This window comes from Pinus tabuliformis, chromosome 3_1 (genome assembly GCF_031772625.1).
Source record: "Pinus tabuliformis cultivar Carrire ecotype Pingquan chromosome 3_1, CPIR1, whole genome shotgun sequence".
NCBI classification, from domain to species: domain Eukaryota; kingdom Viridiplantae; phylum Streptophyta; class Pinopsida; order Pinales; family Pinaceae; genus Pinus; species Pinus tabuliformis.
This window is the reverse complement of record NC_142301.1, coordinates 436432039-436457688: the sequence shown is the minus strand read 5'-3', so window position 1 is coordinate 436457688 and position 25650 is coordinate 436432039. Positions and strand designations below refer to the sequence as shown.

Genomic DNA, 25650 nt, shown 5'->3' with positions numbered 1-25650 from the left:
AAGGCCCCCAACTATGAGAAAGCTAGAACAGTGTTATTAGAAAGAGAAAAAGCTAAGGTTCAAAGAGCTTTGACACGTTTTACACATGAGTGGGTGGATTCTGGGGTATCCATTGTATCAGATGGGTGGACAAATATTAGAAACCAACATTTGATAAATGTTCTTGGTGTTTCTTCTAGTGGTGCAGTATTTATTGCATCTCATGACTCCTCCTCCATCAGTGCAACTGCACCAAACATTGCAGATCTCCTATTGAAATCAATCAAAGATGTTGGTCCGAATAATGTGGTTCAAGTGATCACAGATAATGCAGCAAATTGTAAGTTAGCAGGAAAAATTATTGAGCGTACTCATCCACACATCTTTTGGTCTGGGTGCCTGGTTCACACATTGAACCTTTTGATGCATGATATTGTGAAACACAAAGATTGTGGGTGGATTGCTGAGGTTTACAGGAAAGGGAAGCAGCTCATTAAATTCATCACAGGGCATACAAGGGTAAACTACTTCTATGGCACTTACTCCAAGTTGCAATTGCTTAAAATTGCAAAGACAAGATTTGCTAGTTATTACCTCACCTTTAGGCGGCTAGTGAGGGTGAGACAAGCTTTAACTAATCTGGTGTGTGCTGAAACATGGGATGAAATTAACACTGACACAGATGGTGCTAATGAAGTCAAGGACACTGTTCTTGACAGTTACTTTTGGTCACAGGTTAAATATGTTTTGCAATTCACCAAACCAATTTATTACATGATCAAGTTTGCAGATTCAGATCGACCAGTAATTGGGGAGGTGTATGAGCAAATGGATAGCATGTTGGGGCAGATTAAAGACATTGTTGAGCCTAGAGATACCACCTTGTACAATTATATTCGTGAAGAGGTGGAAAAACGATGGGATATGCTAAATGTTCCATTGCATGCATTAGCATATGTTTTGACACCTAAATACTATCATCCATCATGGCTTTCAAAACCAGCACCTGGGGGGGGAGTCAGGAAAAAACCACACCAAGATAAAGAGGTTCACGAAAAATATATGGCTGCATTGAGTATATTAATCCCTGATAATGAGGAGGCTGCATTGGTACGGAGACAGGTGAGCAACTATACGAGCAACACTGGTCCATTTGGGAGCATGCATGCAATTCAAGATCGAGAGCATTTTTCTGCTCTTGAGTGGTGGAACATGCATGGAGGGCCTACTCCACTTCTACAGAGTTTGGCATTGCGGGTGCTATCACAGGTGGTAAACACTTCTTCTGCAGAGAGGTGTTGGAGCTCTTATTCTTTCATCCACAGTGTTAAAAGGAACAGGTTGAATTTAGACCGGGCAGAGAGCTTGGTTTATGTTCATTACAACTTGCGATTGTTGTCCCATTACTGTGAAGATGCAAAGTCTAATAAAGACTTGTTGACTTGGGACAAGAATCCAGAGGAGCCCAATTTGGAGGATGGAGTGTTGCGACTAGAGCAATTAGAGGATTCTCTTATCCAGGTATGTCCATTGTGGTATGAATTTTCCAATTTTCCCTTATAAATCATTTCTCTAATTCATGTTTTTAATTTTTTTGTTAACTAGTGTTTTTTTTTTTGCATGAATTTTTTGAGCGATTCTAGGATGATGACACGGGTGTTGATATGCCACAACCCCCACCCCCATCTGGTCCCTTGGTTTCTAGGTTCCATGGTTCAACACCAACGGCAGGGGGTTCTTCTTCATCAGTTCCAGTGCCACGACTTACACAGGGACCATCTTCTTCATTGCCACCACGTGGAGGCCCGCCATCACGTTCTATTCGTGGTGGAAGGAGGAGAGATTAGTAGATATATTCACAATCTACTTCTTTTTGTCATAGATTACTCATTAGACTTGTAGACTTGTGAATTTGAATTTTGAACCTTTTTGGCTTGGCGGTGACCAAGTGACATATTTTGTAAACATTATTATTTGAATTTTGGACATGACAAATGTTGACAGTTGCTCACTTGCTAGATAAATCATAATATGCTCTATGTTTTATGTTTTATAATATGCTTAAATGTTTTATGTTTTATAATATGCTTAAAAATTTGATGTATGTTTGTAATAGCTAGAATATAGATGATTGTTGTACATAGTAACATACTAGTAACTACAATGGAATCATGGATGCCATATCTATCTTGATTTATGCAAAAATATGCATGTTTTCATGTCTTCTACAATTAATTTGGTATTTGGGATGTTTGTTTTGAGTATAAATGCAAAAAAATATAAAAATATATATATATATAGCAGACGCTTCCGCGGACGCTTCGCTTCCTAGATTTTGGAAAATGACGCTTCCGCGCTCCGCGCTTCCGCTTCGCGCTTCCGCTTCGCTCCCGCTTCGTGCAACATTGCTCATACCCCATACAACTTCTCTAGACATCACTTATTACATTACAAGTATAATTTTATTAGCAATTTCCGCAGTGCGGAAAATCTAAAAAATTAAAAAATAACTACCTAGACCTAACCAAATTCCACGAAATTTTTTGTATGATTTAGTATGGTTATACATCGACTCTAGACACTAAGATGTGTTAGGGGCTCAACATTCAAATTGTCACGCCGGCTTTGGGGTAAAACGTGAGTGAAAAAACCCAGAAAATTATCCGTCTTTGAATAAAAAGGGATAATTAACCAGATAAAAAAAACACTCCAAGGTGTACTCGTTTGCTAATCGAGTCCCAACATCCTAGGCCTGTTACAAACTCAAAAACTCATCATTACTAGTATCACTTATTATAATTCCCCGCAAGGTGTGGAATCTAGGTACAAAAAAGATGATAAGAAAATAGAAGTAGAGTTAAAAAACTCTATTGACTGAAGATATCTGATGGTACAAGTGTCCTCTGGATCATCCTTAGGCATGGAGTCTTCATATAATCATTAGGTGCCACTCCAGTGGTCAGCACCACCTATCAAGCATAAGGGCCACTAGTTTTCCATTTTTTCTTTCTCAAACCCTCATTGTATTCTTACAGTTCTTTGATCTCTTGATAGTTGTGATTTTCAAATTTGTTTAAGTGACATAATTGAATTCATTGAAGCTCTAAAATATTGAATTGCATTAACCGAGTAATCATTCATTGGGCATATTTCATATATCTTTTGGTGACTGTTTACTTTCGAAAAGAAGCTTCAAGGGCATGATATGAATCATTGTTTACTTGCTGCCTTGAATAAACTCATATAAAGAGCTACAATTTAATAGTTCTGGACTGTTCTGAGCATATTTGTCATTAGAATGCCTCACTGCTGTCATAAACTCATATGCTGCTCCTCTAACATTGGTAATTTACTGCTGTACTAATTAGCATAAAGGATCCACTGTTGTAATAAGTTAGATTACTGATGTTTGTTCATTCTAAGATCTGAAATCATAACAGTAATATCTTATTCCATTCTTAAATTGGATTTTAGTAGTGTGTTGTTGTGTTTTGGGCATTCACTTATTACATTCAAAGGAACTCATAAAACATAAATAACTCTCTGCTCTCCTAAATTGCTCATTAGAAATCTGAATATTACAAGTGGTTCTGAACGTTTTCAATAACTCATTGAGGAGACACTAATCTGATTGTCTATCTCTTGAGGGGCATTGATAAATATTTGGGATAACTATTGATATCTTGTAGACTGTCATATATTGAAAATAAGCTACAACGGGCTTACCACATTTTGACAGTGGCACTTTCTGAGGTCTGGTGTATTTCTTTTATCGCTAAGGTTTATCATTGGTTAATCAATACTGTAGCATTCGAATAGTTAGAGGCAGGACAAATTGATTATTATATTTTTCTTATGATCTCATAAAATCATCAAGAATAACTTCTTAGTGAGCTCTTGATTTATGATTGCATGGTTATAAACTGCATCTAGTCTTTATTTCACAATCTCACTTGACATTGGTTGCTTGTGCTTTCAATAGTCATAGGTTTATTTAGCCATCATCTCATATGTGAAATGCATTGTAAGATTATCTAGTCTATATCATTTCATTAAGTAGTCCTGAAACACTTCATTTGTTGCCTTTGGAATTCCGTGATCTTGTGTTTGAAGTTTTGTTTGAAGTTTCCACTGGTTTATAACTGATAATTAATGAATCTTCTAGTAAGCACAAGCTGTCTCTGACTCTCTACTGAGTGACCCTAAGGAGTTTCATTGATTGCTGAAGGAATCTTTCAGTTTTGCACTTTGCATCTCATCTTGCATTTGATCATTACAACTAGAGTCTTTGACTTACTTTATAATTGCAAGCTTGTTGTATTTTTTGTAAATCATAATTACTTGCAAATTGTTCTTAAACTGTTTACTGCTCATACTTCTGGTTGTCCAATATCCATCTTGCAGCACTGCTTATCTAGTAACTTGAAGCTCTTCATATTTGTGCAAATGATATAATCTAGTTTGAGTATTTTATCTAGGCACTCGTCTCTTATGATTTCATCTTAAGTGTCATATTATTTTAACTAAAGTTATCTATCTCACATTGCTCAATTTAATAACTTGCCCTCTAATCTTAATTCAAGCTGCCTAGAGAAGTAATTGCCTTGCGTCAATCTCCTAGAACTTGTTGTTCCAACAAGTTTCCCCTTTCCATCTACCCTTAGGAACTACCCCCCTTGACTTAGCTAGGAGAGAGTCTAAGTGGAGTGAGTAGGAATCATGGTGACAACCCCTATTCTGAGCGTTGCGCCTTAAGTGTACACTTTAGGCAACAACATTTTTTGACGCCATTGCTGGGGACGTTTTATTCTCGGCGCTTCAATGACATTTTATCTTCATTTTCCTCATATCATCTTATCATTTTTGGCGGTAACGTCAACATTTTTTGGTGCGATTGCCGGGGACAGAGTTTTTCTGCCCTTGGTCCTCATGACATTTTTCTAATCATCTAATCTTTTCCACCATTCATTAGCCCGTCAAGCGGCACAACAATTTCTGGCTCCATTTCATTTGTTCATCTCTTCATCGCCTTATCTTTTCCTCTCACTAATCTTTTCACCGTCTCTATTTGCGCATTTAGCACCTGGAAATTTCGGTTGTTTTCTTGTTTGGGTGGCGACTCCACTTTTTCATCCATTATTTCTCAGACAAGAAACCCTCCGTGATATCCATCTGCTTCTCCTCAACTAACATTTCGGTTTTTTCCTTTTGGATCTTGAAGATAGATTCATGTTCAAGTGACGACTAGACTTCTTTCATTTATTAGAAGAATTTCTCCTAGAAGCTCGCTTCTTGTGGATCTCTTGTTTTTCTTGAGCAAGGATCTCTCTCTCTAGCATCTATTTGGCCCCTCCGTTTCCCTTTAAGCAAGTCATCATGGATGCGTTCGTCCCTTGTAACTTTGCTAATATTCAAGGTTATCCTAATGATCTTCCAGAGAATGGGATTGATAAATTGCCTTCTTTTCAGAGCAATAATGCAATTAGTGTTGATGCTCATCTGAAAGCTTTTTTGTAACTTTGCTAATATTCAAGGTTAGCCTAATGATCTTCCAGAGAATGGGATTGATAAATTGCCTTATTTTCATAGCAATAATGCAATTAGTGTTGATGCTCATCTAAAAGCTTTTGGTTGTTGGGTAGGTAAGTATGCAAGCGCTGTTGATTATAATCATGGAGATGTTAAAATGAGCCTCTTTGTTCTTACCTTGGAGAAAGATGCTTTGGATTGGTTTACAGAAAAGCCTTATAATTCATTTGATTCTTTGCTATCGATTATTAATGCCTTCAAGGAAAAGTATGGAGATAAGAGAGATATCTCGTAAAAGTTATCAGTGCCATAAAAAGGAGAGAAAAAGAGATGATTGAAGAGTTCAACAAGAGATTTAATGGTATTATTAAAGAAATATCTACAGATTATAAGCCTCCTGATAAATCTCTTCTAAATTTTTATATCGATGCTTTTAATCTTGATACATTTTATGAATTGAGACGAGCTAAGAATCGTGATTATAAAGTTGCTCAGACTTTAGCTATAGATCTTGATAAAGATAAAAAGGCATCTGGGAAGTATGAAATCCTAGGTTTTGATAGGGCTTTGACCAAATTGAAAGAACCTAAAGAAAAAGAGGTTAAATAATCGAATGACGACCCTATGCAAAAATTACTGCAAAAACTTGAAAGCATGGAGCTTAACCAAGCGAAATTAATCTCTAACCATGCTAAGGAAATAAGTACTTTGCAGTCTAGGTTGATCCAAATGGAAAGAGCTCAAGCACAAAATTTTCTATTTAGGATTAACAATAATATTCAAAGCAATTATACTTGGCAGACAAGAGGCCAATCTAGTGATCAAAGGCCTCCCAATCCGCTTGAATCTGCAAATCAAGTGAATGAGGCTCTGCCTTATTGGAGGGCATGCGATGCTTTTCATGAAGAGGCTACTTGCCATGTTATCAGAAGAATCATAGATTGTAGAATGGTAGGGACAAGTAATCAAGTCAATGTTGTTGGTAAAGAATATCATTTGTCTTAGGAAAATTGGGTAGAAATTAAAGAGCATAGTCAAGAAATTAGACCTTTTAAGTCTTCCTATAGTATCAATAACTTTGACCATGAGAAGGATATGCAACTAAATCAAGTGCAGGCAATCAAGAACATGGAACTTAACCAAGCTAGATTAATAGATAGGGAAATGAGTTCTATGCGAAATAATTTGTTGGCTATAAAAGAAAACACATTAAGGAAATGAAGATCATGGAAATTAATCAATCCGATCACGTAACCACCATGGTAGAAAAGTGTGTTCAAAAGATGGAGGCTATGAGGACCGATATGCAGAATCGTCATGAGAAAGAGATAAACTATATGCAAAATTGCTTCATGGGCATGAAAGCGAAGAATGATAAAATTATAAAGGACATGGAAGTTAGTCAAATATCTTCTTAGAACAGATTAAAGATAATGGAAGTTAGTCATTCTAATCAGATGTCCATTATTCAGAACCATATGATTGCAATGGAAGCAAAGTACACTCGGGAAATGAAAACTATGGAGGCTAATCATATCACTCTGCAAGACAGATTCGTGAAAACTGAGCTCAATCAAGCGAAATTAATAGTAAGGCATGCTAGAGAGATGAGTTCCATATATAAGAGGTTGGAAGAAAGGAGATCACAGGTACATAAGTTTCAATATGATCCAGATGATAGATGTCAAAAAGTCAAGGAGCTTTCAACAGATCATAACTCTCCTAATCCTTTAAAGTAAGTCCTGTCTTGTTGTGAATATCCTAAGAAAGTGGCTGACCCCATTAACGAAGATTTAGCTGAGGATGACATGATCAGAGAAGGAATTGGAAAGGATCAAGTTATAACTCATAACACTTGTGAAACTGATCCATCATTTATCACAAAACAGATGCAGAATGAAGAGAGGCATGTCACAAATATCTTAAATACTTCGTCCGAAAGTTCTCAAGAAGAATGTTCCACATCATCAGCGATACAACCTGCCACGAAGAAAAGCCTGAAGCGAAAAAGAAAAAGAATAAGGAAGCGGTTTGATGCATCTGATGGCCATGAGCAGCTTGATTTTCGGATAAGACAAAGTCCTACCGTATGCAGGATTGGACATGGCACATCCGAAAAACAACCCACAAATTTGCCTGAAAGCAAGCAAATGCTCAGTATGCACTATATTGAACACATCTGATGCCACAAGGCATCCTTTGTATATATCTCTAACCCTACACCCTGTTAATTCAAAATTTCATTTCTAGTTAGATTAGATTTACATTTCATGTTAGTAGAATAGTTAATAAATGAAGAGCTTCTATTTTCATGTGCTTAATATTATATGATGAATTTTGGATGGATGCTACTTATATAATCTTGTGTGTTGCTTGGATGCAGATTTTGGATTCTCACATTCTTTTGATGAAGCAACATGTCCCCAAGTAGAGCCAAATGTTGACCACTCTATGTCAACGACCCCATAGCAGTACACCCCTTTTTTCGCAAAATGTATCTATCGTGTTCGAGTGTCCGTGCCATTCAGACTTCATCATCATCCGACAATTTTATGAATATGTTAGCCCATTCTGCATATGTAAAATGTAAACAATCTCAGTATGACAACGTCTGTCTGTAATAGCCTAGGTAAACCTATGGTTTTGGTGACGATCTCCATTCTAAGAGGTTTTTTGTTTCACTGGTTCATCTGTGTCTCTAAACACAAATGATCGGCAAAGTTTTGCCCTCCATTCTTACGCCAAAGCTAGAGTGGATTTTGTCACTAAGATCTCAAGCGAGTTCTAGTGTTTTAGATCGAGCCTATGTAAAAGTGACTTGGGAATAATCCTGGCTAATTCGCTAGATTATTTTATTACAAGTCACTTGGTCTATTGGATTATATTTTGTGTCGCAGAAATGAGTAGTTTTTGAGAGTCTATAACGAACGGGTTTTCCCCCTTTATGTATTAAAATGTGAAATCTTGATGTAAAAAATATTTAGTGCATGGTCTCTCATAATTAGACACCATGGCTAAGTATTAGAGGATTGGAAAAATAATTAATCCCCTCATAAGTCAATTAAATAAATTTTCTGGCCAAATTAAAATAAAAATCTTAAGCTAGAAATTTAATTAATTTTATGTCTTATGTAAATCTAAATTCTCCAAAGGAAAAATTCGTGGGTATTAAAAAAATAAATTTTTAAGGTCCCGAGCAAAGGGAATATTGAAAATTTTAAGAAATCTTGGATCCTTGGACTTTGGTAGTTAAATCAAAGTCAATTATTTGAGGTAATTAACTCAAAATTATTATTTTTTAGTTAATTAAAAATGAATTAAATGAAAAATTTGAAATTCCTAAAAAAATAAATAATTTCAACAGACGAGATTAAAAAAAATCAAATCTTTTTTAACAGTCGAGATTACTTTGACCGGGATCAAGCGAACTAGCTGTTGGAGAATTTATCTATAAATTAGAGGTCGGTGTTAGTTTATTTTTTTATCCGATCTTTTGATTGTGTACTAGCTCTAGAAGCTCCTATAAACTTTTATGGAATAAATGCAAAAGTCTTTGGGGTTTCAACTTGCAATGGTGTTCCTCTTCATGAATTTATGGTAACATTGCTTTAATTTCTGCTTAATATTATGTGAAAACTATCAATCAATAGCTCTCTTAGAATAATCTGAATACATGTATCTTATTCATTTTGTTGGACCTAGGGTAACATTTTTAATTTTGATTGAAGTAGCAAGTATCTCTATTTCTTCAGAATTTTATTTTTGTTCTATTTCTCTACTTGATTTGATGGTTGATCTAGTGTTTGCAGAAGATCTCTCAGGTTCTCCTTGAGCGTTTGGGGATAGTCCTCGGTTGGACCATCCAACTCTCAACACATATTTTCTGAAGAGCCTACTTCATATAAGCCCCAAGATTTGTCTAACAATTAATCTTTTTTCTGCAAGGTGTTTTTGCGCTAGTACCTCTCTAAAACTTCAAAGTCTTTTAAATATTTTGTGGAAAATTTCATAGATCTGGCTATTAAGAGCTTTAGATTATCAGATCTGGGAGCGGAGTTGGACTCATATTTCTCAGATCTGATAGATCTGTAAATAATTTGTATAGATCTGTAAATTATTTGTATAGATCTGTTATTTATTTTTGTAGATCTGAACTTTTATAACATAATTTTGAATTTTAACACTTGGGTTTTTGGGATTTTCTCTATTTTTGTATATATTGGGTATTAGGTTTTTCTCTTTTCACTCGTGCAAGAATAGATCTGAGAAATTAGCCAAGGAAATCTCCAGATCTGAGCCAGATTTAGACCCTGAAGGGAAAGATCCGGGCTCAAAGATTATTTGTAGGAATAGATGTGAGAAATCAACCAAGAAAATCTTCAGATTTAAGATTTTTCAAGGAGATCTGGGGGTTTTGAGACAGATCTAGGTCCTGGAGGGCAAGATTTGATCTCAAATTTGTTTGCAGGGCCATTAAATAAAGGATTACTCAATGAAAATTTGATTAAATTATAGATCTGAAGAGGAGGATATTTTTGGGCACTCATCATACCTTGTTTATCATCCTCCTTTGACTGTGGTTATTTTGTTGTGGCCCTCAAATCCCTCCGTTGTTTTTCCTAAACTCTGCCTTTGCCTTCTCCTCTTTCCCGCTACTTGTAGCTACCTTTCAACGCCATCATTGCCTCTCCATTTTTACAGTGGTCCTTACAACCTTCAATCTGCTCTTTAGAGATTAACGCAGACCTTGAAAGGCCTCCTACAATTTAACACTGCATCATTTTCGCCTCAGAGGGCTCTAATTCCTTAATATAGACCCATTTTGGGCCTCTTCTCCTCGCTGTCCAGACAATAATTTGAGCTTGGTTCATCACTGTGGAAGAGAGTTTAAATTCCTGGGCTGATCCATTGTTGAATTCTGCCATTTTTCCACTCTTATCCCTTTATTGCAACTTTCAGTCACTGCTGAATATCATTGGTTTCTCTAAACTAATTGCAGAATTCTTTAAAGATAAATTTTGATGTCTGCAGGTACTTACTTCAGGCGGAGATCAGAGATCTTAAAAACAAACAAGAGGAAATTAGATCCCAACAAATGTCCTTTAAATAGGAAACGGAGTTGCATATCAACACATGGGCACAGGTGGTCAAAGGAAAGGACAAGGCCCCTCCACTCATAGTGGTGGAAGAAGTAGTGCAGGCAAATTTTGTGGAGGAAAGAACTCGACGAGCAAGAGAATTAAATCTTAAGATAAGAGGACTCCCTACACCTCCCCCTTCAACGGACCCAATGGAACTGGGGAACAGGTTTCTATGCGCCACTCTCGACATACCAGACATAACCTTGGACAAAGCCTGGATAGGGCAGGACTCTACCCTCTTCCTCAGGTTCCGTAACTCCTCGGATAGACTTCGGGTACTCCGAGCCAAGCGAAAGCTATTCTCCCTTCCAAATAAAGTGTTTTTGGATGAAGACCTCACAAGAGCGCAAGTAGCTGAATTGAAATAGGCTAGGGAACAGGTTGCAAAAACAAGACAGGCAGGAAAATGGGCAGTGATTAGAAGCCTTCGGGTAGTTATTCGGGACACCCCTCTCCAGGATGGGTATCTCGTTTAGGTAGTCCCAAATGACGGGCCAGAGCGGAGAGGAGGCGAGGCACGGATCTCTCGGTTCATTGCTGGAATGGCAATGGCTCCTTCTGGTCTTTACCAGACCTACTTTATGAAGCCCTTAGCTCAACAGACATCCTCCTGGTTACCGAGACTCATGCGAGCCTAGTCCGACATCTCCCAAACATTACAAGATACCAGTGGACTGCAGTTTGCAGACAGGAGACACGGAGTTCAGGAGGTGTCAGGGGATCAGGGGGTGTTGCTTGCCTCGTCCGTGATAGCCTCAGGAGCATAGTATTTGTGGTCGCGACCGATGAGTATGCCAGATTCATGTGGATTCAGATCAGAGCTAGAACATCACCTCCGAGAGACATTTATATCGCAGTCTGTTACTTCCCACCTATCTCGTCTTCCTACGCTATTCACAATAGCTCAGACAGAGACCCTTTTACAGACCTGTACTTTGACATCACCAGGTTTTCGGCAGTAGGCGACGTCATTCTCACGAGGGACTTCAATGCCTGGACCAAAGACCTCCAGATACCTATGCACGACCGGACAGAGGATATACTTTGCACTTGGGGGATTGACTCGACCATGATCGGCATGCACTGGACCTCCAAGGATCACTTGGGACCCACCACAGCCTATGGGAAATACCTGCTACAGTTGGGAGAATCTCATGCGTTGGTAATCCTGAATGGCCTACCTTGTTTCCCATCCTCGCACTTCTTTACCTGCAGACCTTTTGGAGGGGGGGCAAGTGTGGTTGACTACGCTATTGCAAATCCAGATCTCCTCCCTTACATCAAAAATTTCTCGATCATCCCCATCCCTCTCGCAGATCATGCACTTCTCTCACTCTCTCTGCAGTTTGACCTCCCGAATCTATCTCCTACTCTTCCCCGTAGCCCTCCCAGGACCACCTTCCGATTTGAGGAGGGTGACCCTGATCTCTTCTCCTCTATCCTTAGACAGACACTCCCATCGGAGTCCCAGTTCGCCTCTCTCAGCTCCGCCAAGGACAAATACCAGTGCCTCTCATATGCAATCTGGGAAGCTGCGCTCCAATCCTTCCCCCATTCTACCCGTACCGCCACCACCTCCCGCAAACCGGGAAATTGCCCTATGAATAAATGGTATGACCAGGAATGCAAGTCTATGCATCAGGACCTTCGACACGCATTCCAGAACTCCTTACCAACATACCCTGACCTCTGTTCAGCCTACTGCCGCCTCCTTCACCGCAAGAAGCGCCTTTTCATTGCCCATAGGAGACAGGCTCTTTCTACTCTCCTCCTTCGCTCCCCTAAAGATTTATGGGGGACCATCCTTTCCTGGCGCTCACCTACCCCTATCGACCTTGATCCTGCCTCAATGTTCTCCCACACCTCTCAATTGTATGACATTCTTGGGCAGCCTCTGATTCAGGTTACTGCCCCCCCCCCCCCCCCCCCCCACCTCCTGCCACCTTTTCTCCGACAAAGATATCAGAGAGGCAATATGGACAATGAATAGCAGCAGGGCAGCAGACGAAGAAGGCTTCCAGGTAGAATTCTTCAAGCATGGACTTCGCCCCCTAGTAGGATATCTGGTGGACCTTTTCAACCAAGTGGTTCGGGATGGATTTCCGAATGGCTAGTCACACCACATTATCTACCCGATCCACAAGTCAGGGCCCACTTCCGACCCCAACAACTACAGGACAATCATGGTTGGGCACACATTCTCCAAGCTATATGCTACAACACTCCACAGGACACTTTCCTATTTCCTTGAGCAGAGACAACTCAGGGCCAAGGGCTAAGCAGGGTTCCACCCAGATCACCAGACGATCGACCACATCCTTACTCTTCGTGCGGTGATCGAGGAGGCTAGGCATCGATCCTCTAAAGTGTACTGCTGCTTTGTTGACTTTCGGAAGGCCTTCAACTCAGTCTCGAGGGAACATCTTTTCCAGAGACTAAGAGAGATTGGCATCTCCTCGATTCTCCTGACAGCTATCATGCGCCTCTATGAGACCATCCTTGGCCATCTCCGCATGGTTGGAGGAATGTCGGATTTCATCCGGAGCACCATTGGAGTCAAACAAGGATGCCCCCTTTCTCCTACTTTATTCAAGATCTATATCGATGAGCTCGAGTCCTTCCTCCGGGAGCATATCCAGGGTACATATGGGTGTCTTCTTCACCAGGTCCTGATTTCCATCCTCCTCTTTGCAGACGATATTGCCTTTATTGCCTCCTCCTAAGAAGGCCTTCAGAGACAGCTGGATGCTCTCGCAACTTTTTGTGACTGGAGGCATCTAACTGTGAACTTGGGTAAAACTAAAGTGATTATCTTCAATGGAGTCAAGAAAACCTCAGACTTTCACTTCCTATTTAAAGGAGAAGAGATCGAGATTGTCAGCACCTATACATATTTGGGAGTTCAGTTTTCAGGGCCTCGCTTCAGCCTGTGGCCAGCCCTTCAGCCTCGGATCAACAAAGGGTATGGCTCCCTAGCCCTTCTGGAGAGGCAGTGTTTCCAACACCATTTCCAGGACATCTCATCCAAATTGAGCATCATGAACACTTTGATTCACCCCACAATACTTTACGGCTCAGAGATTTGGGGTCCCTCTCTCCTAGAGTCAGATTGGGCTTCAGCGGAGTGGGTCCAGACCCTCCTTTTGCGCCGTTTCATTAGGTGCAAGCAGACAGTTCCTCAGCACATCATTCTAGCAGAGTTCAAGGCTCAACCTTTCCGCCTGGAGGTGATATTCAGGTTAGTGTCGCCCCTGCACAGACTTCGAGGCCTGGCAGACGCGAGGAAGGGTCGAGACAGATACCCATATTTAGCATATCGCTCCTCGGAGAACATCGCACATATGCAGACAGGCCGATCCAAATGTTGGTACATCGGTGTGACAGAGCTTCTGGAGGCTTCAGGAATCCAGATTGACCATCTTCCTCCTTTTCAGTACTCTCTGAATGCTCCAGGGCACCTCCTTCCCAATCAGCAAGAGCTGAATAAAATCATTAAGGAGGATATTTACAGACGATACATTCAAACTACATGGACCAATCCTTCCAATGGGTTGTGTCCAAAAATGGGCTTCTACGTGGAGCATTGCTTGGAGATCAGGGATGGACTCATCATCAGACCCCAGTACACGTTCTAGCGTTGGATGCATGCCCTTAGAATCCCCCTCGGGCAGTTCAAAGTTGGGTCTCACAGACTCTGGGTGGAGACAGATCATCACATCGATAGGGCAGATAGGATTTGTCAGTTCTGCCACTTACAGGAGATAGAGACAGAGACACACTTCATCTTCGGATGCCCTACTTACTACGAGATTCGAGGTCGTTTCCATTGTCTCTTCAGGTCTTCTCAGACTTTGACTAGCTTCCTCAGATATGTTGATCCAAGATGCCTTGCACTTTATCTCCAGGAGGCCTTCAGATTTCGGGCTCGTTTTCTTCAGCCCCCCACCAGATCGGACACCACGCAGAAGATCACAGACTTCTTTAGGGCGCTACCGCCAGAGCGGGGCACCAAAAGAACCATTGACCGACCCACAGACACTGAGACCAGATCAGTGCGGTCCCGGGGGGGCCGACCCACCAAACTGCACCAGCGCTCCAGGATTGGATCCACCCCTGGGAGGCGCCCTAGAACCTCCAGGCGACAGCAACGACAAACCAGTATGCCCACAGGACAACAGACTTTGATGAGCTTCTCTCAGTTTTCTTCTCTCGGCCTCGGATGTTAGGAGTAGGAACTGGACATGAGGCTCCTTCCCCACCCTTTTTCTTCTCCTTCTCTGCTTCATCGCAGCGCTTTGTTTCGAAGCCGGGAGCTTCTAGCTTCTACATTTACAATTACTTAGATTATAGATGTATTTTCTGCTTTTTAAAAGAAATGTTAAAGGGGACCGTTTGGTTCACCAGCTTGGCATGATGTAATCATTGTAACCAACAGTCCCGTTGACCTATTTTGGTCATTTGTTGGACATTAATAAAATTATCTTTATCTTTATCTTATCTTCACTGGAAAGGTTCTGAGCTAGAAGACTAGCCACCTATCAAACATAAGGGCCACTGGTTTTCCATTTTTTCTTTCTCAAACCCTCATTGTATTCTTACAGTTCTTTGATCGCTTGATAGTTGTGATTTTCAAATTTGTTTAAGTGACATAATTCAATTCATTGAAGCTCTAAAATATTGAATTGCATTAACCAAGTAATCATTCGTTGGGCATATTTCATAAATCTTTTGGTGACTGTTTACTTTCTAAAAGAAGCATCTAGGGCATGATATGAATCATTGTTTACTTGCTGCCTTGAATAAACTCATATAAAGAGCTACAATTTAAGAGTTCTGGACTGTTCTGAGCATAGTTGTCATTAGAATACCTCACTGCTGTCATAAACTCATCTGCTGCTCCTCTAACATTGGTAATTTACTGCTGTACTAATTAGCATAAAGGATCCACTGTTGTAATAAGTTAGCTTACTGATGTTTGTTCATTCTAAGATCTGAAATCATAACAGTAATATCTTATTCCATTCTTAAATTGGATTTTAGTAGTTGGTTGTTGTGTTTTGGGCATTCACTTATTACATTCAAAGGAACTCATAAAAACATAAATAAATCTCTGCTGCCCTAAATTGCTCATTAGAAATCTGAATATTACAAGTGGTTCTAAACTTTTTCATTAACTCATTGAGGAGACACTAATCTGATTGTCTATCTCTTGAGGGGCATTGATAACTATTTGGGATAACTATTGATATCTTATAGACTGTCATATATTGAAAATAAGCTACAACGGGCTTACCCCATTTTGACAGTGGCACTTTCTGAGGTCTGGTGTATTTCTTTTATCACTAAAGGTTCATCATTGGTTAATCAATACTGTGGCATTCAAATAGTTAGAGGTAGGACAAATTGATAATTATATTTTTCTTATGATCTCGTAAAAGTGTCAAGAATAACTTCTTAGTGAGGTCTTCATTTATGATTGCATGGTTATAAACTGCATCTAGTCTTTAATTCACAATCTCGCTTGACATTGGTTGCTTGTGCTTGCAACAGTCATAGTTTTATTTAGCCATCATCTCATATGTGAAATGCATTCTAAGATTCTCTAGTCTATATCATTTCATTAAGTAGTCCTGAAACACTTCATTTGCTGCCTTTGGAATTCCGTGATCTTGTGTTTGAAGTTTCCACTGGTTTATAACTGATAATTAATGAATCTTCTAATAAGCACAAGTTGTCTCTACTGAGTGACCCTAAGGTGTTTCATTGACTGCTGAAGGAATCTTTCTGTTTTGCACTTTCCATCTCATCTTGCATTTGATCATTACAACTAGAGTCTTGGACTTACTTTATAATTGCAAGCTGCTTGTATTTTTTGTAAATCATAATTACTTGCAAATTGCTCTTAAACTGTTTACTGCTCATATTTCTGGTTTCCCAATATCCATCTTGCAGCACTGCTTATCCAGTAAGTTGAAGCTCTTCATATTTGTGCAAATGTTATAATCTACTTTGAGCATTGTATCCAAGCATTTGTCTCTTATGATTTCATCTTATGTGTCATATTTTTTTAACTAAAGTTATCTATCTCACATTGCTCAATTTAATAACTTGCCCTCTAATCTTAATTCAAGCTGCCTAGAGAAGTAATTGCCTTGCCTCAAATCTCCTAGAACTTTTTGTTCCAACAAGTTTCCCCTTTCCATCTATCCTTAGGGACTACCCCCCTTGACATAGCTAGGAGAGAGTCTAAACAGAGTGAGTAGGGATCAAGGTGACAAACCCTACTCTGAGCATTGCGCCTTAAGTGTACACTTTAGGCGACAACATGAAGCTTTGGCCATGTTATCCGAAGGATCTTCCGAGCAGCAGAAGATGTACTTGGAACAAAAGATGTGATCCACACAGATGTAGAAGGGGGAACGCATTGATCCGTTCCTTACGAAGCTTCAGGAGATCTGAGACTCGTTGGCAGCTATGGGGTCAACACCTTAGCCTACTAAGATGGTGAGGTTGGCCTTGAATTGAGTCTTAGAAGAGTGGCAACTATTTGTCCAAAGTAACCTGGGTAGAAAAAGATTGCCTGATTGGGAAGGAATGTGGGCCGCTCTTCAACAAGAAGAGATGGGGAGAGAATTAGTCAAGTGAAAACTTGACAATAGTAGCAGCAACAGTGGGACGAAGCTAAAGGAGGAGGATGAGACTGTAGCCCTCAACATCTAAAGGGCAGCAGGAGCATTTAAAGAAGAAGAAAGATATTTTGAAGATCAATTGCTTTCGGTGTGGTGAACTTGGTCACTACGCTACGCAGTGTCCTCTCAAGAAGAAGGACAAGGACGAGAAGCATGATCCAAATGCTGCATCCACAAAGATTGAGGAGGAGTTTTCCATGGTTGACCAGATACCTCTAGGGGAGAGGTGAGGTGTTGATTTTGGGTAGCATCGGATGTGCTCTAGCCTTGAAAATTTGTGGAGAGGCTAAGGCACATGAGATCTCCAAGACCCATAAATCGTTTGGAGAAATTCCACCTAGATGAGGAGTTATTAAAATAATTAATATTTTTAATGGGTTCCTAAGTCTAAACTTAGGAAAATAAAAATATTAATGTGTATTAATAAAATATGGGTGAGAAGGTTCTAAGTGATGAGGATCAAGCTAGTTCTAATCTTAGCTGTTGATTAAGGACTTAATCTCGGCCGCTGATTCGTCAATAGGAAAAGTATAAAAAGAGGTTTGAGGGTCTGTTGGAGATACACCAAGTGATCAAGAGAATTCGATTTTCTGGGGCAAGGTTTGCTGAGGAAATCGAGTTAGTGATCAGAGTTGTAGTGAGGGGCATTTCAGCAAGGAATTTTCATCCGATGCTGAAGAATACATAATAGAGAGGCAACGCAGTGCCGGGAGAGACGGCACAAGCCCTAGAATGGCGGACGCAGAGGCCGAAGAGCTGATGTAGAGGACGCAGAAGGCTGATGCAGGTGATGCAAAGGCAGTAGAGGTTGGCGTTGGGCCTTAGAGTCAGCGCCGGGGAGATTTTGTGGGGCAGATTGGGAGCAGATCAACAGATCCTTAGCCGAAGAGGGTGACACAGCTCCTGGAGGAGTGAAGCAGTTCCAGAGCAGTGCTTTGAGCAGCTTTCGCTGTCCAGCACAAGGAACAATCGTAGTCGCTGTGGGGTTTCATCATCTAGTTGCTAATTTGCCGGAATATTTGTCTCCAAATAGAGGTACTACTGTCAAGGATATTCTCTATTGGGTGAGCCATTTCTGGCACCCTAGTTGTATTCACGAATCTGCTTAATAATACAAACCCTCTATATGCTGCACCGATTTTCCCGAATTAGGTTTTTCCAGGGACGATTATCCAAAAATAATGGTGTCCCTTGTGTTATTGTCTTAGTTTATTTCAGTGCATGATCTGTATATTTGTGAAGGCTGCAATAGTGTTTACTTCGATGTTTATGCAATTAAATAACTTGTTAATGTAAAGAAAAAGTAGGAGATTGTAAACCAGTAATTGTAGTAGGGGTTTCTGATGTGTTAGATTCAGGAATTTTCACATGGTATCTGAGCGATTGCAGATCAGAGGCGACTGAAGACACTAGCCGAGAAATCTGAGATTTTGTAGCAAAGAAGCAGCTATCCTGAGAGACAACGTTGTTCCATAGCTGAAGAGGCAAGAGGAGTGATGCAGTTCATAGAGTGTGAAGCAGAGGCTCACGTAGTGCCTGCTTCAGCATTTTGAGCCGGGAGAGGAAGACGCAGTAGCTGGTCGGAGCCCACATAGTAGTTGTGTCAGCCATCAGGGCCAGCGCAGAGGCAAAGAAGGGTAGATCAGTCTCACGTAGAGCCACGTCATCTTTCTGAGCCAGGAAGGATTGACGCAGTTGGTCAGGAGGAGCAGATTCATCCCACGTAAAGATTGCGCAGAGCCTGAAGGGCTCAGCTTTTTCAAGTTGCTGGGGCTAAGGGAGCTGTGCAGATTTTGATTTGTGGAGTTGGTGGGACGCTGTTTCTGTGAGACTCAACCAAGGTCGAAGGAAGCACTACCTTGACAGATTTCTAGCCAAGAAATCTAGATCTGGGTTGCAGCAGCAAAGGAGGATTGGAGAGGAGTGATTCGACAATTGGCCGGAGGATTTCTGAGAGGGAAATCAGGACTCAGAGGGAGTCTACAGAAAAGGAGAAGAGATGGCAGTGAACGGATTGAGGGATCAGGACAGATTGGAGCTTCCAATTTTGTCATCTGGAAGGCTAGGATCCTGGAAATCCTTGATAAGTATCGCATTAAGGACTATGCCTTGAAAATAGTAGTTATTCGAGTTGACCCTGATGCTAATGAGAAGTATGAAGAGGCCCAGGCGAAGGCAAAATGCATGATCCTAGACGGGGTCAAGGATCATGTAACACCACATATTTCTGAGAAGTCAACAGCAAGGGAGATGTGGGAGACCCTGACCACCTTATACCAGGGCTCTTTCGTGCAACAGAAGATGTTATTGGAGAATCAACTGAGGCTATACCAGATGCAGAAAGGGGAGGAGATAGATCCCTTCCTTCTCAGGTTGCAAGGGAATCGTGACCAACTTACTTCCGTGGGCTCTAAACCGGATCCAGAGTTCATGGTCAAGACTGCCTTGAATGCAGTCTCCGAGGAGTGGGAGACATTTGTCCAAAGAATTTTGGGCAAAGCGACTCTCCCCAGTTGGGAGGAGATGTGGGCAGCTCTTCGACAGGAAGAGCTCAGGAGATTGACCAAGGTGGGGACTCGGGAGTAGTGGTAAGGGAGTTCGAATCAAGGAGGAGGAGGAGGATAATGCAACTCTCGCATCAGCGGGATAGTAGTGGGCACAAAAGAGGAAGAAGAAAGACATCTCCAAGGTCAAGTGCTTCAATTGTGGGGAGATGGGACATTATGCCTCTCAGTGCCCCAGGAAGAAAGGAAAGGGAGAAGCTTCTGACTCAAAGGCTGCTCCAACAAAGGCGGAGAAGGATGTCGAGACTGATGACGATTGTACCATGAGTGCTCATGCGCCTCTAGAGAAGAGGTGGGGAGACTTGGAGCTGTAGTCGAGAGGACTATAAAAGAGGGGCAAGATCCTTGAGGTACCCAAACTCTTGGATCACATACGGCTACGGGAGCCCTTAAAGATAGTAGCATGATGACAGGTGTCGGGTGGAGCAAGGTGTGATGGAGCGACAAGGCAGTGCTAGAGTGCAGAAGTCTGTAGCAGCACAGTGGAGGTTGCAACAGTGTGAGAGGCACAAAAGAGGTTGCAGCAGCGCAGTGGCAGCAGAGGGAGCACAGGATAGCAGCAGAGGTAGCTTCAGCATCACGAGGCTTCCAGACTGACCAAGATGTCAGTGTTTGGGTGAAGTCAGTTACTTACTTCTCGGTAACTGAGTTGCAGTGCAGCAGTTAGCAGTGGTAGTGCTATGGGCAACATGATGCAACATGTTGAGAGGGAGCTACAGTACAGATGTAGCAGTGGCAGTGGCAGTGTCATGGGCAACAGTACAAGAAGCAACAATGCAGTGGTTGTGGGGCAACAGGGCAAGCGTCAGCACAAAGGACCGATGCGGAGGATCAGTGTGATGCTTCTATGATGAAGCATTGTTAGAGCACATTCCTCGCTAAGAGGGAGTGTTGATTTTGGGTAGCATCGAATGTGCTCTAGCCTTGAAAATTGGTGGAGAGGCTAAGGCACATGAGATCTCCAAGACCCATAAATCGTTTGGAGAAATTCCATGCGGATGAGGAGTTATTAAAATAATTTTTTTTTTAATGGGTTCCTAAGTCTAAACTTAGGAAAATGAAAATATTAATGTGTATTAATAAAATATGGGTGAGAAAGTTCTAAGTGACGAGGATCAAGCTAGTTCTAATCTTAGCCCTTGATTAGGGACTTAATCTCGGCCGTTGATTCGTCAATAGGAAAATTATAAGAGGAGGCTTGAGAGTCAGTTGGAGATACACCAAGTGATCAAGAGAATTCAATTTTCTAGGGCGAGGTTTATTGAGGAAATCAAGTTAGTGATCATAGTTGGAGTGAGGGGAAGTTCAGCGAGGGATTTTCATCCGAGGCTGAAAAATACATAGCAGAGAGGCAGCGCAGTGCCGTGAGAGACAACATAGTGCCGGAAGAGACAGCATAGGCCCTAGAAGGGCTGACGCAAAGGTTGAGGAGCTGACGCAGAGGACGCAAAAGGCTGACTCAGGTGACACAGAGGCCGTAGAGGCTGGCGTTGGGCCTCAGAGTCAGCGATGGGGAAATTCTGTGGGGTAGACTAGGAGCAGATCAATAGATGCTGAGCTAGGAGAGGGTGACGCAACTCCTGGAGGAATGACATAGTTCCAGAGCAGTGCTTGGAGCAGCTTTCACTGTCCAACATAAGGAATAGCCAGAGTCGCTGTGGGGTTTGATCATCCGGTTGTTGATTTGCCAGAATATCTTTCTCCGGATAGATGTACTACTGCCGAGGATATTCTCTGTTGGATGAGCCATTTTTGGCACCCTAGTTGTATTCGCGAATTTTCTTAATAATACAAACCCTCTATATGTTGCACTGGTTTTCCCGAATTGGATTTTTCTGGGGACGATTGTCCAAAAATAATGGTGTCCCTTGTGTTATTGTCTCAATTTATTTCAGTGTATGATCTATATATTTGTGAAGGCTGCAATAGTGTTTACTTCGATGTTTATGCAATTAAATAACTTGTTAATGTAAAGAACAAGTAGGAGATTGTAAACCGGTAATTGCAGTAGGGGTTTCTGATGTGTTAGATTAAGGACTTTTCACATGGGGTGATCTAGAACTGAAGTTAGAAAGAACTGCAGATGGGTAGGATCCTTGAGGAGTCCACCTCTTGGATCAATACCTTTCTACGAGAGCCCAAATCAGTAGTAGCAGGATGGACCAGTGTCAGTTGGTGCAGAGGAGTGCCAAAGTGACAGTTGCAGTGGTGAGGAGCGCAGAACAAAGGTGGTAACAGTGCAGTTGGCACAGTGCAGAGTCAACAGTAGCGCAAAGGCTTCAGAGGTTCAGTGCAGAGACTAGCAGCAGTCAGAACTCCAACAACAGATGCATCATACTGAACACATGTTCAATAATTTTGGATTCTTTTCCATTGTTGATGTAGTAGTAGAAGTAAATGGAGAAGGTTGTAGTGTTGATGCAGTGTTGGCAGTGGCAGGGCCAGCAGCAGCAGAAATGCAGCATTTACGAGGGTTGCAGTACAGATGTAGTGTTGGTAGTGGTAGGGTCAGCAGCAGTACAGATGCAATATTTGCGCAGTAGTTGGTGGGCAGTGATGTCAGACATCATCAGCGCAGAGGGAGATGTGACATAGCAGGGTGAGGCTTCAGCAGGTTGCATTACTAGAGCATATTCCTCGCTAATAGGGAGTGTTGATTTCGGGTAGCATCGGATGTGCTCTAAGCCTCAATATTTGCAAGGAGGCTTGGACACATGTATTCCACAATACCCAGAAATCATTTTGGGAAATTCCACCCGGAGACAGTTTTATTAAAACAATTAATTATTTTTAATGGGTGCCTAAGTCTAAACTAAGGAAATTAAAATAATTAAAGGGTATTAATCAAGCTGTGGGTGAAGCTTCTAGAAGAAGACGGGGATGAAACCAAAATGATCTGAGCCATTGATTAGAATGTAATCTGGGCTGTTGATTCTCATTTGGAGGATTATAAGAAGAGGCTTGAGGGGCATTTGGAAAACACATCGAGTGGAGATCAGAAGATCGAATCTTTGAAGTACAACAGTTGCCAGAAGAGGAATTCGAAGTGATATTTTGCAGCGGGGGCCAGGTATAGTATCTGGAGGGAGGCTTTTCTTGAGAGGAGAGTACAAGACAGAGAAGGAAGAACGACGTCCAGAGAGGCTGACGCTGAGCCACGCAGAGCTTGAGAGGGAGATCGAATTCTTGTTGAGGAAATTGAGTTTCAGAAGCCGAGAGTCGGGGTGTGAGACCGAGAGGTTGAGAGTTGAAGTTTCTAGCCAGTAGAGGATCATAATGAGGGGCAACGCAGTCCCAACAGAGGTGACGTAGAGACTATGTGGGGTTGACACAGTTATGTGCAGAGGATGACACGGAAGGGACACAAAGGCTTATTTCCAACAAGATCAGAGCTGGTTCTGCCAGTGATAGGGTGAGATCATCTCACTATTTTTTTTACCCAGTTTCTCTCTGTATCGGATAGTTAGTTGGGCATCCAATGAATTGTACTCAGAATTACTACTGCTTAATAATAAAACCCTCAGTTGCTACACCGATTTTCCCGCATTGGGTTTTTCTAGGGACTTTTGTCCAAAAACAACGGTGTAATGTGTTGTGTATTTCTTTCTTGCTCAGTTTCAAATGTGTTCTAGCCACAAAATTTGGTGGAGATGCTAGAATGCATGAGATCTCCAAAACCCATAAATCGTTTCTAGAAATTCCACCTAGAGATTACTTAATTAGATTATTAACCTATTTTTTAATGTTTCCTAAGTCTAAACTTAGGAAAATTGGTTAATTAATCATAATTAACTAAGTCTAGGTGTGAATAGTCTAGAAACTCACACGGATAGACTTCAAGATGATCCTAGCCCTTGATTAAGTTTTAATCTTGGTCGTTGGTGCTCCAACAGAGGATTATAAGAAGAATTCGATGGACACTTGGAGAACACACCAGAGACACTTGAGAAGTTTGATTTCCTTGGCAGATCGATTTCCAAAGAGCAACAATAGTTACCGGAGAGCCAAAGATCAAAACAATGTCAGTGATGGGTAGAGGCAGTGATTCGGAGGAAGATTTCTAGATCCGGAGAGGCAACAGCAAGAGGCTGAGTTATTCCTAGTGCAGGCAGCGTGGGTGTAGACAGAAGCCCGAGTACGGGGCAGCTGCGTGAGTAGAAGCAGAAGCTCAAGTATGGTCACCGCGCGAGTACAAGCAAAAGCCCGAGTATGTACAATAACACAAGTACAGGCAGAAGCGTGAGTATAGGCAGTCGCACAAGTTGACGATGTTGCTTGTGAAGGAAGAGAAATTCCCTTAGATAATTTCGACCAGATTTTCTTTCTGTGGATTGCCAACTTCAGGCATCTAGATTGTACTCAAAATTTAACTGCTACTTAATAATAAAAGCCCTCAACTGCTGCACCGGTTTTCCCTTTTGGAAAATGTAGCTAGGTTCGGTCTTCATTAAATGCATTTGAGTCATCTTGTAATTTACTTGCCAAAAGAATAAAGAAGATAATTTTTGTTATTATTATTTTGACTTATGACAGAATGGGTTTCATGCTTGGGTCACCATGTTTTAGGTGAAAGTCGCCATTGAGGACTTCTAGGATTTATTTTGAGTCAATAGAGTCATTGTACTTTTAAAGAGACCCTTCTTGGGCTTTTGAATCATGTAAAAGGGTTTAGTATTGAGTCAAATATAATTTATGTTTCCTCCACATCAAGTCGGCCTAGAAGAGATCAAGTCGACCTAACGACATCGATTCAACCTCCCTTGAAACCTATAAATAGAAACAAGTCAATTTCATTTGGAGCACACTCTCTCACAAGAAGGTTTGATATCTCTTGAAACCGGAAGAAGTGCAAAGTAGAAGAAGAAGGGGAAAAAAGTGTGAGTTGGGTGGAGTCTAAGGAGAAGAAGAAAAAGGAAATTTTAGTGCCTCTCTCTCTTTGTTCTCTTTGTTTCGTGCCTTAGTTTGGGAGATCGAAGTCTTCCAAGTTTTGCTGATGCCGGAAGCTACTACATAGTCAAAGTATCTGGAAGAGAGGTCAAAGATTTGGGAGGTTGACTTGGTGTTGAGGGAAGGTTTGGTCTTTGTCTAGGGTGAAGAGTCTCAAATAATACTATTGAAAGGAAGAGAATTTTGACTGGGTTTTTCGCTCGAGGGGAGTTTTGGCCTGGCATAGTGCCTATATCTGGTGTCCATTGTTTTACGTGCTTTCACTTTGGTAATTGCTTGGTGAGCTAAAGAAAGAAGATATAAAGAAAACTTAAAAAGAAGTCAAGAACATCACAAGTAATTATCAAGTATAAGAAAATCTTTTTGCCTTTCTAATTTTCTGACATGGTATCAGAGCTTTGGCGAAGAAAGAAGAAAAAGGCAGTCTCAAGCACTTGATCAAGGAACTATTCAAAGGGTTATCTCAGGGAAGGAGTCTACTATATTCAAGGAAGATGTCTAACGCAATCAAAGGAGAGAACAAACTTGAAGGAGCCTTAAACTATAGGTCCTGGAAGAAGAGGATTGATGTCATCCTTGAAAAGAACAAAGTACTTGACTTGGTCAGAGGAAAAGTAAAGAAGCCTATAGATGACTCTAGTGATGCTGACAAAGTGAAGTTCAGAGAATTAGAATTGGTGGCCATGATTCTAATGGTAGAAGGAATAAAGGACAACCTTGTCCCATTTATAGTCAACATCAATCATGCTCAAGAAATGTATGAAGCCTTGTCAAAGTTATTCACTATTAAGAACATTGGTC

At 41.1% G+C, this 25650-nt stretch overlaps 2 protein-coding genes across 4 annotated transcripts in view; both read left to right on the top strand.

Annotated features, from left to right (window-relative positions):
• The window catches only part of LOC149187632 (uncharacterized), a 231972-nt gene that overhangs the window by 163698 nt on the left and 42624 nt on the right, over nt 1–25650 (top strand). Inside the window, exon 6 of one of the 3 annotated variants that reach the window (XM_089411414.1) lies at nt 7892–7931. The exons of the other annotated variants lie outside the window; for them this stretch is intronic. Coding sequence (XP_089267540.1) covers nt 7892–7916 — 25 coding nt within the window. The 3' untranslated portion in view covers nt 7917–7931. Of the gene's footprint in view, nt 1–7891; nt 7932–25650 lie in introns of those variants that run through there. 3 annotated transcript variants of the gene reach the window in all.
• On the top strand, nt 1141–1975 carry LOC149187633 (uncharacterized). Its single transcript, XM_089412371.1, has 2 exons — nt 1141–1500; nt 1623–1975. The coding sequence occupies exons 1-2, from the start codon at nt 1141–1143 to the stop codon at nt 1824–1826; spliced, it is 564 nt and encodes a 187-aa protein (XP_089268497.1). The 3' UTR covers nt 1827–1975.